Raw genomic sequence first — 17,974 nt, forward strand, 5'->3', positions numbered from 1 at the left:
TCCGAGATGAAGCCTAGCATAGAGGCTCTCACCAAAAGATGTTTTTATTGTTTGATAGGGTGAAATGACATTTGACTGCTTTTGAGTTATCGGGGAATCCAAAATGTACCTCTGAGGGTAAATTTGCTCCTAACAGAGAAAATTAGTACATTTCCTTAAAAGGTGTTGCATGGTGCAGTCACAAAATGGTGCTTTTTGTTTAAAGAAAATTTACAAGCTGCCATGTTTTTCAATGTATCTTTGTGCTTTTTGGAAAAAAAAAATCCAACGTAAAAAGACTATCACTAGTTTAAAAATTATAGCTTCTATTATGTAGATTCTCCTTAGCCAACTTTATTTCGGCAAACTTCTTTCTCCCTTCTAAATGCACATAATCCTCAGATTTATTCCAGTCACATAAGCTGGCTCATTTCAAGTGATATAAATTAATGTCTTCAGTAGAGGTTTTATGATTCACAGCCAAGTGCTGCTGCAGAGAAGCAGCAGCTTGACTGTCTTAGCAATCACCAGCCAGCAGTAGTCAGGTTTTCTGTTTCTATCACAACCCTGCTCCTTCAGAGGCAGAGAAGTAAACCAGTCTTCCTGGTCACTCTGCTGAGGTGTTCAGCAAAGCTCACTGATATTTTCTCTGACTCTGGAGAAAATGTTCCCGTATGCGGGGCATAGTAGATACCACGTGCTCGGAGGACTGCATTAACCTGGTTTACTCATACCTAAAGAAGCTCTGAGAAGTAAAGGGGAAACTGATTAAGGTCTTGCTGTGGGCAGGGGAGAACTTGGCATGGCCGGCCGGGTACACATGCTCACTGCTGACCATGGACCGTGAGGTGGCTGAATCCCAAGACTAATGACCTCTGGCCGGAGCCTGCTAACACTCAAGAGAGGGGGAAGTATTTGAGTGGTACTTGCTGTTGCTACTAGTAGAGTCTGACTCTGATGCCCCAAAAGTGTATTTCACTCTTAGTCCTTTTTGTCAACCAATGTCTACACTTAATAACCGTATGTGTTTTAAATTCCTGAAGTAGATAAATACTGCCAGGATGTGAATGCAAATGTGATCTTGGATTTGATTCCTTAATGTTTGAAGATGGGGCTATTTTTTAAGTGGCTGCAAAGTCTCATAGCAGAGTCAGAGTTGCATACAGAAACTATTCACAAAGCTACACTGGCTACTGGAGATTTAGCTTCTACTAGCTGTCCCACTAGTGTTCCTGGGCAATCTATATTTTATTTTATCAATGAATAGGAGCTTTTTGGCAGACAGCAAAAATGTAAAATCCAGAGGGCTGATCTTTTTTGTCAAATCTATTATCAGGTAAATCCACAGTTAGTATATTACTGAAGAAATTATTTGTATTAATACAAAAATCAGAAATTGACATAAACACAACTGGAAGCTCAATAAAAGCAATTTTTTAAGTATACTATTAGCATGATTCTGACCACAAAAATAGTCAGAGGGCTGGAACAACTCTCCTGTGAAGAAAGGCTGAGAGAGTTGGGGTTGTTTAGCCTAGAGAAGAGAAGGCTCGGGGAGACCTTATTGTGACCTTTGAATGTATAAAGGGGGCTTATAGGAAAGATGGAGAGAGACTTTTTACCAAGGCCTGTATTGACAAGACAAGGGGCAATAGTTTTAAATGGAAAGAGGGTAGATTTAGATTGGACATAACAAAGAGTTTTTTATCACGAGGGTAGTAAGACACTGGAACAGGTTGCCCAGAGAAGTTGTGAATGCCCCATGTCGTGGTTTAACCTGGCAGGCAGCCAAATACCACACAGTCGCTCGCTCACTCCCCCCACCACCACCCCCGGTGGGGCCGGGAGAGAATCAGAAGGGTAAGAGTGAGAAAAATTCATGGGTTGAGATAAAGACAGTTTAATAGAACAGAAAAGAGAAAATAATAATAATAATAATAGAATATACAAAATGAGTGATGCACAATGCAATTGCTCACCACCCGCGCTGACCGATAACCAAGTAGCAATCGCTACTTCCTGGAACACACCTACCATTCATATACTGAGCATGATGTCACATGGTATGGAATACCCCGTTGGCCAGCTGGGCTGGCTGTCCTGGCTGTGCTCCCTCCCAGTCTAGCTTGGTAGCAGAGGATAGTTGTCCTTGACAAGGTACTTAGCAATAAGTGAAATCAGTGTGTTATCAACATTCTTCTCATATTAAATCCAAAACACAGCACTAGGAAGAAACTCTATCCCAGCCAAAACCAGGACACCCCATCATTGGAAGTGCTCAAGGTCGGGTTGGACAGGGCTTTCAGCAACCTGATCCAGTAAGATGTCCCTGCCCATGGCAGGGAGGTCGAACTAGATGATCTTTAAAGGTCCCTTCCAACCCAAACCATTCTGTGCTTCTATGATTCTATGATATAGAGGCCCTTCAGTTTCTCATTGTGCATCTTTCTAGCTGCCACTTTTAAGACAAATCTATTGGGTAACCTTCTGTCCTTCAAATCCTTCTCTGATGTGATGGTAAGAGTAGGAACTCAATCTTCTACATTCCCTGCTTAGTCTTTAAAGATACCTGGATTTAAGGGAATTCTGTGGGGAGGGAGGACTGGGTTTGCTGTTTACTTTCTCTTTAAGTAGAAAAATTGAGGGGTTGGTTCTGTGTAAAATATAAAAATACAAATAATGTGCTTAATCTAAAAAGCATGAGGGAGTTGGTTTTACAAGCAAGAATAAAAAAGAATGTTCTTGCACGGTTGTGTTATTGGTTTGTAAAGCAGTTATGTGTTTCAGAAATCACATCCAGTTATCACAGATTACTGGTCATAAGTTGATACAAAACGGGAATATGGCTGAAACAAGATGAATTCTCATTCAATATTAATGTTCTCTTAGTCAGGACATGACAAAACAAAATTAAAATAGTTTAAGCTGTGTGTCATCATAGCCTTTCTCCTTTTTTGTTCCTTAATTTTCTTTAGACAATTGTGTTTCCTGGTTGAAGCATTTTGATATACTAAGCAAACAACAGAAACTTAAAGTAATATAGAATTAGAGCTTTATATTTGCAAATAAAATGTCAAATGTAAAAGAAATATTGGTGTAAGTTGGTTTGAAGTATTTATAGGATGAGAGTAACTTGAGATTCTCACATCATCTAGTCTTGCTAAGCAACATTCAAGAAAACCACAGTATAAGGGGCATTTTAGAGTTCTATTTTGTCAAGATCAAGATCCTAAAGTAGCATAAATGAACAAGTCATAATAATTTACATATCAAACAGATGAATCTAATTTAGGAAAGCTGCATATTCCTCATTTGACAAACTGAAGTTACTACCATTTCTCTCCTTCTGATCTCGTATTTGATATGTGTATAAAAAATATTTATATTTCCAATGGTGCTTTCACAGTATAGAAAATTAAAGGCCAAAAATATAGTAGGAAGAAAATATTCTGCAATGTTTTTTGTCAGGTGAGCAAAATAGCAAGGGAGGCTTAGCATCTAAGCTACTGATGAGATGTCTTGATGACAGGCAATGAAACTGCAGCCTAACAAATCAAGTTTAGCTGCACTGAGGCACTGGAAATGCTGTGTTTTCAGTGCCTGGGCCCAGTTTTCCTGGAGTCTGCGTGATTCTGTGTTATGATTTATCAACACCAGCCATTCATATTTCTCTTAGTCAAGCCAAGTGGGATATACATGCTGCCTTTAGATTTGGGAGTAGCTTTACATACTCTTTGTATATAAATGAGAAAGTTATTGAATTTTCAATAACAGTTTCAGACAAAAACAAAGGGATTATGAAAAAGCTGGGGAAGTCTATCCAGGAGCTGGGCAGGCCTTGATTTCATGGTGCGCTAATAGAGGAATTGCTCCAGGGATAAATAAACGGACCTTAGCCCCGAGAAATGTTATTTTCTTTAATGATAAGAAGAGTAAAGAGATCAGCTAAATCTCAATATTTACTTTGTGTTGCAGGAGGCAAGTTTTTCTCTGAAACTTGTCCTGCATCTGTAAAGCTCTGTGTATGCCTGTGATTTTGCAGAAATAGGAATGGATGAGTTTTCATTGCTGCATGAGTAGAGAGAGGATTCAAGGACAGTTCTGCCCATGGACACCGTGATCACAAGGAGATTATAGTTTTCAGCCCTTCAGCTGAAACAAGAGCAACAGCTCAACAAGAGCAACAGTCTGCTCCTTAGTCACTAGCTTACATTGCACCAACCTCACATTCCTATTCTGTCTCTGAAAGGCAAATATCTTCTTACAAAACAGCCCCGTACCCCCTCTGATATACTCAGTGATTCCTAGCAACAACTGAGCCCAGTAGCAATTCACAGCAGTGATAATGTAGAGCACATAAGTGGGTATGTGCAAGGTCCTGGGGCATTTTGCACTTCCAGTCAGCTTATCTCACTCTGCAATCAGCAGTACCTTTCAAATATTGCTTTTCTATCTGGGTTAGCAGAAGTGAGCTCAGTACCATTCACATACAAATCAGTGGCAGTTCCAGATGTTTCCCAGAAGACATTTATGGCCCCGTGTGGACCACTGAGGTAATTTTTAACCTCTGGAAGAGGCACCCTGGCATAAAGTTCACAGCAGTACTAGCATATACACAGATGAAGGGGCGCAATTTGAAGGCAGTAGGAAACAAAATCTGCTTTCTTCTCTAAGACGCAGGGGATCAACTATTTTTGTTAACTCTGTGATTCTCTCCTAAATTGCTGTTATTTAGTCTTTGAAAATTATGGGCCTCTGCTGGTACCTGAGCTGCTAACCAACCCACTGGTTGCTTTGAAGTACAAACGTTGCAGACAGCCAAATGTCAGCTGCCTGGAAGCTTCCTACATGGAAGGATTTAGGAGCACCCCTGACTGTCAGAAAGTTTTTATTTCAATGGGAAGGCCTTTCAAGGGAAAAATGTACTTCTGTTTCAGCTGTGGAAAAAAAAGCCAGCAGGTGCAGAACTTCTCACTCCCACCTCTGCTCTCATGCAAGAGAGTTTAAGCATTCAATCATGGACAATTAACACAACCACATAACATAGAGTAATAATTTTTTCTCCTGGATGAAAAATGAACACAATTCTATCTTCCAAGTTATTTTTAGGGTAGGAAAGATAGAAAGTTCACTCTCTGCATTTTACTTGTATTTTTAATGTGCATATTAGGGCAAAAAATTTCTAGGGTGAGGTGGCTTAAAAGCCAGTTTAAGTTTTCATCAGAAGGTCACTGCCTGGTGGTGGCAATGTTAGGTGCTCTTCTGTCCTTATTTCTGGGTGAAAAAAGGTGAGTTGAGGAGAACTTTGGCTTTTCTTTGAGCTCAGTAGTTGGGTTGAACACACAGCATCTTACAGCTGGACATCCTGAGCGCTAACCCAATGCAGGTTGCTATCTGTCAGGAATTAAAAATGCATTTTCCATGGTTTAGCTCAAAAGATTTTTCCATTCATGAAAATTTAACCCCTCACTGTTTAAATGTAGTACTATACAGAGTAACTGCGTACAGTTACAGACCATGTGAGTTAACACTCTTGTTCCTCCTGCTGTTCTTTAGAGCAGAGGGAATGATTATTAATTAAAATTTTAAATATCAGAGCAATGCATGCAATGTAAGAGTGGACAAATGACTTCACAGATAAATATGCTCTCATCTGCAAATGCAGTTTTTGCAAGATGACATCTATGACCAAGGAGATTTCCATCACAGGAACAATCTTCACAGTACAAACAGTCTTTCCACCTAAGCTTTCCTTGCCCTTTTTCTGGCTGCTTCCACCCATGTGTAAAAATAGGACGTCTTTTTCGCTTTACATTTGTTTGTGGAATACATTGAAGAGAATTCAGAAGTATGAAGGAGGGCTGAATTTAATTATTTTCATATATTTCAGTCGTTGTGTTTCATTTCTGAAAACTGTACCTGCCTCATTTGGCGGAAAATCCGTGTTTAGTTCTCTCCAAATGAACATTTCCATGCTCTGTGCACTTCAGCTTGGGGCTGAAAGGGATAGAGTTGGGAAGAAAACCAGTTAATTACACAGTCATTAAGCCTTGCAGTGTTTTCCATTGAGGAACCCTCTTCAGTTGGCAGTTTCAGACAGTATTAGATACTGCCATATTTGGAAGATGGGATCCTTAAGCACTGATTATTTTTATGCTTTGAACTGTTATTTGTTTGACAAGATTGGGGTTTTTTTGGATGGAGTCCTTTGAATTCTGGTTTGGCAATGAAAGGAGGCTGCTTTCACAAACCCTCTGCAAAGTGCAGTTGGAAAGACTTACACCATGCCTTGTTGCATTTTTGATTAAAATAGCACTTACGTTTTTGCGAGGGTTTTCTGGTAGCACTGTCTGTGGTAGCAAGTAAAACTGATTTATTAATATTTGTGATCTAAACTCCTCCCTCTGGAAGCTTTTTTCTTTCATCTTCTCCTGTCAGAACTTAACCAAGAGCACGGATTTGTCACAATAAAACAACATGGCTAGCAGCTCTTTCTAATTCATCAAAATCCATTTGCAAGCTTCTGTTTTGATTGGAACAGCAACCAAAAACACACAGCTGATTCAGTAAGTGAAACTTTTAGCCTTTGTGAACTGCTGGAACTCCTGAAATAGTTACATCAAGTTAAGTACTCTTAAAATTACAAAAAAGTGAAAGATACAGAATTGGCACAAGTCTGTTGGAAATACTTCACTTTGTCTAGGTGTTGGGCATTTGAAAGTTTGATTTTCTGTATCCTAAGATGACGCTTTAAAGCATTCTGCTTCTTTGAGTAGAAGGCATTCAGGCATTAAAGTTAAATTACTAGGCATTGAGTTTCTTACAAGGAAACCATTGTTGACTCTCCATGTCATGAAAGGCAAATAGGGGTGAGGATGTAACACCCAGGAATGAGCATCAACAGAGTGCTAACCTCCAGGCATGGATGCTTAGTACCACTGTGTGTGCAATGCATGCAGTAGGTAGTATCAGAGGTCGACAGCAATGTTAACAGCTCTCTCCAGCAGTAACTTCATCTGCAGATCTGTCCTTCGTCTGCAGATCTACAAAGGAGGTAGAGGAAGGAGCCTTTCTGACACAGACTCTGCATGAGAACCAGATTATCTTTAGAGCCCTGGACTTCAAATACCGTTGCTTTTCACCCTCATCATGCAGACAGCTTTAGGGAGATGTTGGATCTAGCTAGTTGCTGGCCAGTGGCAACCATACTGCGTACAGAATAGGAAAGCATCCACATGCTACTTACACCCAGGGAAGTTAAGAGTATACAGCATTTACAAAAGACAGTCTGTTCCTTCTTAAATTTATTGTCTCAGTTACCTTCAATATTTACGTATATGCAGGTGTTTGGTATTTGAGTAACCGAAATAACGCTCTGGTTCTTTACACCTTTTAACGTTATGTCATATAAGAGGACTGGGCTGTATTAAGGCATACGGACAAAGGGCAGTTAGAGGCAATTGTACTCCCTGGCGTTCTGCAGTTCTGGTCCACACTCCTCATGGGAAGGCAGTGTTATCTGTGATGGTCATTTGCTGCTTCTGTAATAAAACAGTGAACAGACTCAGTGAACAAATTAGATATAGTCATTATTGTTTCTGGGAAGGAGATTTTTGAGCTTTGTGCGAAAACAAGGAAGAAATAGAAAAGAAGCAATTCCTGTTAGGATATGACTCCCTGGAATTAGTCTGTGATGAAAAACAAGATTTTATGCTATAATTGCAGCCATTCTGTTTGTACCTTGCAGTGAGCCACCTCTATGGATTTGGACTGATGGATGCTGAAGCAATGGTGATAGAAGCAGAAAAGTGGACAACGGTGCCTCCACAGCACGTGTGTGTGGAGAACACAGATCGGCAAATCAAGTAATACCCGCTGCCAAAACTCTTGCTGGCATAAACTTATGGAAAGAAATTGGGTACAATTTACCCCTCCCTTGCATTGTGTACAATGTGTCATTTTGAAAGCTATACTGGGGATCTCAGTCACTTTCACAGATGTCCAGTCATTTGCCTGTAAACGTTGTTCCCTGTAGTGCTTGGAAAAAGGCCCTAGTTTAAAGAATGCCCCTGAAGTTGAAGGTGTAAAACAAGCCAGGCTGGATAATGATTGATTCTGGTATACACAATGCACCGAAGAAGAATAATGTTTGGTTGAGGGCACTGCAGTCCCTTTTGTGAGATGAGTACAGATCTAACAAGCAAATACTCTTTTCATTAAAATACTGCATGACATTATCTCTCTCAAACAGTCTCAGGAGCGTCTCTAGCTCAGAGGCTAAGACTAAACTGCTTTCCACTTGCTGGGATAGAGTCGCTATAGAGCCAGGCGTAAGAGCAAAATTCTGTATGTGCACTCTGTGGATACAGAGACAGCATCAGTCATAAGGCACACTTCCAAAGCATTAAGACTATTGTTTGATAAATATGCTTGACAGGCCCGATCCATAACTGGTATAGTCTGCAAGGATGTCGTGCCAATTTAAACCAGCTGAGTCAGATGCCGTTTGATACAGTTAACATGTAATACTTGCTATTACGAAAGCAAGGACTACGGCTATGCCAGGCATTTCCTAGGGCTTAACAACCAGCTGTGATCCCATGACAATCCCAGCAATTCTCAGCTGGCCACTAATCCACAAAAATGCTCTGTCCCAAAGGCTGATTCCTATTACAGAATTTTCACTGTCCTCTTTTAGCATGTGTACATGCTTAACAGAAAGCCAGGTAGTTGCCATTAGCTACTGTAAAATAATTACCCATGGTGATAGTTTCAGTTAGGAAGTAAGTGTTAAAACTAAGAGTCATAGGCTACTGACTTCTCAGAAACAATTGTCCAACACTGTCATTCACTACTAAGCAAAAAAGATGTGGTTGTCTTATTTTACAGAACGAGCAGGAAACACTGATGTTGTTTTATATGCTTATATTATAGAACAATACGACCTGACAGTGTTGTCCGTTCAATTTACAAAGCCACTGGCTGTTCAGATAATCCTAACCACCATGTGATCTACTTGGAACATGTCGTTGTGCGCATCACTATTACTCACCCTCGACGTGGAGACCTGGCAATTTACCTAACCTCTCCTTCTGGAACTAGGTCACAGCTCTTGGCCAACAGGTATAGTATGACAACGCAAGTTCACAGTCCATTCAGCACGCAGAGCCTGCACTGAGATTGCAGCATCAGCGAAGAACAGTCATGTCGTTACAGTAGGTTCACTGGAAGACACAGGCTAATTATTTTTTCTGAGAGAGATGGGGAGAGTGAAGTGCAAATCAACTCAAAGATGGCAATCTCTGTATTTATCAGTAGAAGAGTAGGCTGAAAAGCTGTTGAAGGACATTGTCTCCAAAACAAAGATTAGTCAATTTCGATAGTCTTGTGTGGCTCACCAATTATAAGATGGCTGGAAAATGTGAAGAAAATAGTAACAGGCTCAGTGTTACAGAAGGAAGTTGAATGGAAGTGTGTTTCTACATACTATTGGCACTTATTTTTCATTTTTCTCCTTTCTTATCCTTTGTTCACTAATAATAAAAATAACACAGAAGAGTAGTTCTCTACTACTATTTTCCTTAAGCTTTGTGAATATGGTTATGACTCCTGATGTTGCCAATTTCCATATCCTTTTTTTCCCGTGGCATATTGATGCTCTACTTATGAAAGGCTTATAGTAGGACAATGCTGAGAAGTTGCACTACTACTTTGAAATTAATGGGTCCACTTGAAAACAGCCTATTAAAATTTTTAAAAGTCAGCCATATCCTTCATCCCTCAGATCTGTGATGAATACTTGCTTTTGAATGTCTGGCCGCTCTAACGTCAACCACTAAGAAAGATCAGTCCTTTTTCTCATCCTGTCACCTCTGTGTTATGTTCTTGGAGAAACTGTGACACTCCATCAAATTGTCTCTTTTTCTCCAGACTGGACTCAAACAAGTATCTCTTTATCCAATGCAGTATTTCCAACATTAGTGCAATTTCAGTCACTGGAGATGAGGTGCATCATTAGTATTTGTGCTCAACAAATTGAAAGACTTCCCAGTAATATTTCTATTTCTCTGGTCTACTAGCAGAAATTTTCTTGGAAGAAAACATTGGCAGTCCTTCCCAGATAAATCTTGCTAAATCAGTGATCAAGAGCACTGCCTCCTACCAGAGATGGTTAAAGCACTAAGAAACCCCAGAAACCTTCTCAAACTCTACCCCATTTCCAAATGTGCAAATAAGTTACAGTTACGATAAGAAATGCTTCTATACTTCTCCAACTGGCTAGGAAATCATCTTCCTGATGGGACCATAGTATGATAGGGAAAATTTTTTCCTTGGTGACTAGCAGATTTAGATGACTGCCATTCTGCTGGACACAGAGCATGGCTCCCACACAAGAGTTGATGTTAGCTGGTGTTACATATCTCAGAAACAGAAGAAGCTGCCATGAGTCAAACCTATGTTGTGAGAACTCTTCTGCCGTCCCACTCAAGTCTTCACAAAAGATTATATCCCCAGTCCTACTCTTCAGGGCTTTTAATGAATTGGGAGTGACCTGCTTTCCAGACTGCCTCATCATCCACATTCCTCCAGACAAATTTGCTGAAATAGTGACTATCTAGCCCTGGAGGCTTGCATGTCTTCCTGTCCCTCAGTGGTAGAAGGACTCCTCTTTCCTTTTGAAAGGAAGGACCTATTTTGGAGACAATCAGGACTTGGTTCTGATGGAAGTGTGAACCCACATTTTCATTAGAGATTAGGCTAATTTAAAAGAAAAGGTATACTGAGAATACTTTTCAAGCTGTAGACATTAAGTCATCAAATGGATAGAAAATTGTCCTGGAATTTGGAGCCCTGTAGAATATCTCATGTGTTTCATTATGTGTGTTGTCAGTGCCTTGCTGATAAAGCACATAGGTACACACATCTATGTATCTCCCTGCTACACTGAACAAAGAATATGTCCTCTGGTAACCAGTGCAGAGGCAGACTTCTACCCTCTAAGCAGTTATGAAACAGACTTTTGTTTTTCTGTTTGAGGAAATCCTTCTTTAGTTTTCTATTCCATTTTCGTGCAGCAGTTCTTCCATGCTTCAAAATGAAAAAAATTAGAAGTCCTCCAACTAGGTGTCCAAACAAAACAATCTTGTGTAAACCCAGTGGTCTTAACACAGCTAACTTTTGGCTCTAGGCTTTCATGTCTTGCAACTGACTCACAGCAAGTGGGAGATAAAGACATTCCAGCATTCACAGTTCACCTCTAGTGATGACTGGTATGTGGAATAGCTACGAAGTTTAATTCAATCAGTCTCTTTGTAACCCCTGCACCTTAGAAAGTAATTATTTTCTGTATCTGTGGCAGAGAGAGAGAATGCAAATGTATGTATTAAAATAAGGTGATGTTCAGCTGTTTCTTATCCTATACTATCAGAAGGCTTACCAGAAAACAAAGAAACTTGAAAGGTCTTTTAATGTTTTGCCACTTTCCAAAAAACAAATTATTCATGACAGAGCGCGTACTCATACAGTCGCACCAGAAATTCCCTTCCCATGCAAGCTTCAGAGATATACTGATTTGTCAGTCACATTTGGCTGAAACAAACAACTCTGGGCTACTAATATTAAGGAATAAACATATTTTGCAAACTCTAGGTCTGAAATACCTGGTGTCTTCATGAGCTCTTTCTCAGGGTAAAATTATGGATATGGGCACAGTACTTTTCAAAATGGTATTTCAAGGCTTGTTTTATTTGGTCTTGCTGGAAGAAGTCGTACAGCTTAGTGGTCTTGCAGTTAGTAGTACACTGAGTGTTGTTGAGTGTATATGTTTTAGCATCATGTAATAAAATAAAATTCGGAGTAGTAGTGTTATTATTCAACAACATGAGAATTTAGTTATGAGGCATTTGATTTTTAAAATATTATTGATGAGGTCATCAGAATAAATGCATTGAAGTACAAGTAGCATGCAGGGATGCATTGGCAGCAAGCGGTTTGGGGTTTTTTTCTATAGGCAAAGGTCCCAGAGGCTGTTATACATTGCTACTACCTGACTGAGACGCTTTTCTCAGACATACAAGACCTTTTAATGCACATGTACATGATTAATAGCAGCAATACCAGCTGTTTTTACTGAACCCAGGGAAAACCTCATTGCTTTACCATTACTCATCTGGGTTTAATTTGAAACAGTTTGCTGGTAAAATGTCTTAAAGTGCAAAAGGTATATTTTACACATGTGCACTTCTCCACCAATTCTGGAAGAAGAGTCATTGTGTAGTTTCTGGTGCATTGACGAGTAGGTCCCTCAAGGCAGTATCAGGCATTTTTTCTGCATATTTTATCCTTAATGTTGGCATCCCCTAAAATGACTTCAGTAAGAAAACTTGTTAGTCAGAGGCGATGTGGATTCCTTTGCAGGCATTTGGTAGATTACACTGTCACTGGCTTGAGCCTCGTGTGCATTCTTCAAAAACTGCATTACAGGGAACATCTGCTTTGTTGTTTGGAAAGTACTAAACATGATTACATTGGATGTGCTGCAGCAGAGGAAAATACAGGCTTGGAAAGTGCTGGCTGGTGTGAGGATGAGACTACAGTTAAGTCCAAAGGGGAACAGTATCCCCTTTTTAAAAACAATTGGCCATTGGATTTGGCAGCATGGGTTTCTGAGTGTTCTTGAGACATACCAAGGTCAGTTCTAACAGACACTTAGTACAGGGGGGCTATGGAGGAGAAGCCAAATACAAAGAGAATAGAAGAAGCAAACTTAGGGCTCGTTTGTCTCCCACTGAAGTCATGGCTTGTTTAATTCTTGCCCTTTAAATTTAAAGCAGCTGCTGCCATTTGAACTGCGTAACTGAAATTTTTTAGCCACGTGGTGGCAAGTTTCCAGGCCACTAGCTTCCTATGCTTATATGGCACTGACATTAATAATACCTCTGTTCAGTAACAAAGGGAAGTATTTTCATTACCATCTTTTTCCTATCATGAAACGTTAGATAATCAGTAAATTTTAATAATACCCTTCTCTGTGGGAAACTCTTAGATCAAAAACAAGGTATTCTCATCTAATCTTACTTGCTAGTTTGCTTCATAAAAAGTCTTGGTGATCAGAAGTAGAGGAAACCTTTTCTTTATAAGAGCATATTTTGATTTCTGGACCAGTCCATCTTACATCTTTATTGCAGTTTATACATTATACTCTAATAACAAAAACAACATTTTATGTGTCCAGATAGGATGAAAAGGATAGGGCCAGCCTTCACGCTGAGTCTCACTGTTACAGTAACTGAAAAGGACTCTGTGTTGGTCTTACAAGGATCCAGGATGAGCAAACAATAATCCTCTGCTTGTACTATGTCTACAGGATGAAGCAGTTCTTGGAAAACTATTTCTCCCAACTCATACTTACTATGTTTTATTTCATTCAGGTTGTCTATATATATTATTCTTTATTTTTGGGGGGGGGTGGGGGTGTGAATAGACATCCCACTACTCTTCTACCACCCATTCTTTGAACTGCAATTGCAATGTCAATACCTCTAAAAATTCTTTTTTTTTTATTAGACTCTGGCAGTATTAGCACCAGATAGGGTGGGGAGCTCTGGAGATACTACAGACACAACATCAATTTAAAAAAAAAAAGTAAACTGTTGTTTTTTATCAAAGAGAGGAAAAATTACTGTTAATTTGCCCAGCTCTGCAGAAAAGACTATCGGGTTTATGTGCAGAAGAGTAAATGAATGCATGTAATTGAGACTATCCTCCATGTAACTCTAAAATTGATCCTGGAACTTGCTCAAAGAAAAATGTGGAGGAAGAATGAAGTGCAATATATCTGAGATTTAGAGTGACACATGCCTTTCTTTGATGACTGAGACTAGTAAAGAATTAATCAGGGATCTGCAAAGTAGGCATGTATTGGCTTTTAGAATTCAATACCTCAAGTTCAGGTTTAGTGGAAAATTAGAACCCATCATTAAAAGTTTGACTTAATTTTCCATAGTTGAAGTGGGAGTGAAGACAAGTGACTAAGGACATATTTAGGATCCAGCTAAATGTCTCAGATTCTGCGGTTTGTATTGAACCAAATAGAAAAGAGAGGAGCTGTTTAAGACAGCCTAGGATTTCTATTTCCTGCAGATAGGTTTGCCCCAGCTTCTATAGTGAGAATAAATTAACCCTTTCCTAGCCTTATGAAAACTAGCCCCACATCAATCTTGCTATAACACTTACTACATTGAGTTTCACTGGAATAAACGGAATTATGTGATGGACAGTCAGTGTCCCCTACTGCCCTTACCCTAACCAGATGTCGCTTTTCAAACCTAGGATAGGGTAGGAAAAGTCTGTATATGTGGCATCAGGTTCATTTGTGCTCTTGCATTAGGATTTCTGCCTGTTTAGAGTGAGGTTTCTGAAGGTTTACTGCAAATTCCATAGGAAAGCACATGCAGCTTTTCAGAAGACAGCTATAAGTATCAGCCACACAGCTGGCTGACCAGTGTGGTGTGTGGAGCTCAACAGCCTGACATGTCTATAGGTCATGATGGAGCATTTCATGCGGGTATGTGTAGTGCCTGGGGACAAGCTCTCCATTTAAAGATGGTCGTTGCTGTACTATCCACTACTTCAGGCTGACAGGCACTGTGCCCTATTGTTCATGCTACTGTTCTCCAAACAACTTCATCATGACAGCTCAGAGATCTCCATTGCTTCATAAAATTAATTGTGATAACCAGATGTAAAATGGAAATTTAAAAAAAAAAAAAGTGTATGCATATATTTTAAATACATCTTCTTTAGATCCATCTCCAGAAGTTTTAAGTGACCTTCCCTGACACATGTTGGTGAGAAAGGTTCTGAAGTGCCTGTGTGCTCTTTGACCATTTCTTTTTTTCCTGAATACTTCAGTGCAGGTGGGTAGTAGGATCTGGCTGAAGCTCTGATTAAGTCTATCTGCAGTTCCTCAGGGGCTGCATGTTACAGGGAGCTGGTGGTTTAACCCTGTGGAGAAGAGCTGCTCTAAGGAGAATAGTTGACCAAAGCATTTTCAGGTGCGCGGCTCGAGGAGGCACTCTGTACTCTTTTCAAACTGTAAGCTCACTTGGCCAATTAGACTAGTAGGCAAGGACCACTTGCCTGTCAGGCTGCCAATTTAGTAGACTGGAGCACATCATAAACAAAGACTACTGCTACAGAGGAGAAAATAGCCTTCTCTTGCCCCCTACTCCACTGCAGCCCCAGCCATCAGCCAGTTCAGGGCTCTCGATGTGGTCAGTTCAATAGACAAGCATGGCTGTCAGTCAGATGCAGCTGCACATTCTGAGATGAAAAAAAGATCTTGATAATAAAAAAGCTCCTTTTATGTGTTTACCTTTTATTGTTCGTGATGGGTGATGGTGGTGTTACTAAATGGATCCCCTAACCCCACTGCCTTTTCTCACATGAAATTAAAAATTAAAACAAATTAAAACAAATTCTTCTGAGCATTTAGGAACGTAGAGGTTCTTTGCTAAAAAGCTGACACACTTCTTGGTTGTTTTTTTAACAGTAGTAGATTTAACTGTGAGAGACTAGCCTTATGTTCCCATTTGTGGAATTCCAAGAAAGTGGCTAATTGTCTTCCTCTGGGTCTAAAATTTGATTACAGATTAATATTTCTGCTTGAAGTTATATTCTTAAATAGAAATGTGATGAATTTCTAGGCTGAAGTGGTGGCAGTGGAAGAGGCCAAGACTCTTGAATTTGTTTTAAGGAAATAATTATTTTACTCTGTACTCTGTAACCCATATATTCTTATATAGACCTACATATGGCATGTGATGATTATGTCATAAAATTTCTCAGAGAGAGAAGAGTCATTATTTTTAAATGTAATGCTATTCATTGTAAGCAGCAGCCCATAATTAGTTTCTCTGGATATAGTCAGTTATGCAGTCATGTCCACCCTAACTTGAATGTCCTGTTACTAAGAGAGGTCACCTGAGTAACTGAATAACAGATCTGGCATTTTGTTGTGGTTATGTTAACAAATAAATTATAAAGATTCACATGCTGTTACTCACTTTGGTACTTAAAGGCATGTTACATGCATGAGTACAGGTGTTGCAGATGTATATGACTGTCGTGGTTTAACCCCAGCCGGCAACTAAGCCCCACACAGCTGCTCGCTCACTCCCCCCTGGTGGGATGGGGGAGAGAATCAGAAGGGTAAAAGTGAGAAAACTCGTGGGTTGAGATAAAGTCAGTTTAATAGGGAAAGCAAAAGCCACACATGCAAGCAAAGCAAAACAAGGAATTCATTCACTACTTGCCATCGGCAGGCGGGTGTTCAGCCATCTCCAGGAAAGCAGGGCTCCATCACGCGTAACGGTTACTTGGGAAGACAAACGCCATCACTCCAAACATCCCCCCCTTCCTTCTTTTTTCCCCAGCTTTATGTGCTGAGCATGACATCATATGGTATGGGTCGGTTGGGGTCAGCTGTCCCAGCTGTGTCCCCTCCCAACTTCTTGTGCACCCCCAGCCTGCTTGCTGGTGGGGTGGGGTGAGAAGCAGAAAAGGCCTTGACTCTGTGTAAGCACTGCTCAGCAGTAACGAAAACATCTCTGTGTTATCAACACTGTTTCCAGCACAAATCCAAAACATAGCCTCATACTAGCTTCTATGCAGAAAATTAACTCTATCCCAGCCAAAACCAGCACAATGATCATGGTCATATAACTTATCAGATTATTCTAATAATCTTGTTTAACTATTTTAATCTATAATAACCTGTAATAGTCAACTAACAATTCATCAGACCATATACTAATAATTTACTAGTCCATAATAAGCTCTGTGTAAGTGTGTCCTTGATATGAATTTTGACTCGGTAATCTGACAAATAACAAAATCAATTAACTATCTGGACTTGCTCTGTGCTCCTTAAAAGATCCTATTCCACATGTATTTCTTTCTGAATAAGGAAAAATACACCTGAACATTTGATCGTTTCATTCATTCATTTAACACCACTGAAAGGGAAATCCACGTACTGCCTCACAGGTTCTTTGATTTGAGAGTTTAGTGCATAAGCAGAGCAACACAAATATACTTGGACCATCGAGTATGTACAACATACACATACAGACAGCCTCAGAATCAGTATCTTCCTGCTTTTTTTTTAACTGTTCTGTTGATCTGTCTGTAGCTTTTTGACTCGTTTTAAAATGTTTTGTAGAAACACATTTCATACATTAAGATTCCAATTTAAACCTTACTTTATAAAATTCAAATCTTTCCCAAAGAAGTCTTCTTTTCCAAAAACTAGTCACTTTTCTATGAAAGAATATTAATGGATTTTCCCCATTTCCATGGATAGATATACGAAAGCTTGCAGTTTCAGCCATAGTATATTTTAGGTAAAAGTGTTTTTATAGACCTATGATAAAGTCATATGGGATTTTTGTCTCTTCCTCCCAAAATTATTAAAGGAATGATGCAATATTAAAATGGAAATCTGACAGCAATTTAAAATTCCATAACATGACAAACACCCTTAAACAAAAAATACTATGGGAAATATTGGACTAATTATAGTAAAAATAAACAGCAACTTGTGTTTCTATGTGTGTGAATGGAAGCCCAGTGAATATAGAATTTACAATATAATTGCACAGTACTTGCATGATACTATATAATTTAGTTGCCACAGTGGCAAAGAGGAATATCAATCCTTGATGGATTGACAGGGTGTTCAGAAAGTAATACATTAATTATCAGCAAAACACAGTATGACAATTTGACTAACTGTTGGAAATAACCTACATAATGACTTAAATTGAACATACCCACATGCAAACACTGGATAATAACTCTGTAATAATTTCTACCCTTTCAGTAAATTATGTGTGCCATGTGTTTGTGAGATTTGCTGTACTCAAACAACTGATTTAACAGTGATATGAAACAGGCCAATTCTGCTGGCAGAGTATATATATACATATGTAGA

At 39.4% G+C, this 17,974-nt stretch overlaps 1 protein-coding gene across 2 annotated transcripts in view; it reads left to right on the top strand.

The window, feature by feature from the left end:
• The window catches only part of PCSK5 (proprotein convertase subtilisin/kexin type 5), a 260,305-nt gene that overhangs the window by 161,789 nt on the left and 80,542 nt on the right, over positions 1–17,974 (top strand). For both annotated transcript variants that reach the window (XM_075136217.1, XM_075136218.1), the window contains exons 11-12: positions 7,727–7,844; positions 8,914–9,102. In XM_075136217.1, the coding sequence (XP_074992318.1) occupies positions 7,727–7,844; positions 8,914–9,102 (307 nt within the window). The remainder of the gene's footprint in view (positions 1–7,726; positions 7,845–8,913; positions 9,103–17,974) is intronic.

This window comes from Calonectris borealis, chromosome Z (genome assembly GCF_964195595.1).
Source record: "Calonectris borealis chromosome Z, bCalBor7.hap1.2, whole genome shotgun sequence".
NCBI lineage: Eukaryota > Metazoa > Chordata > Aves > Procellariiformes > Procellariidae > Calonectris > Calonectris borealis.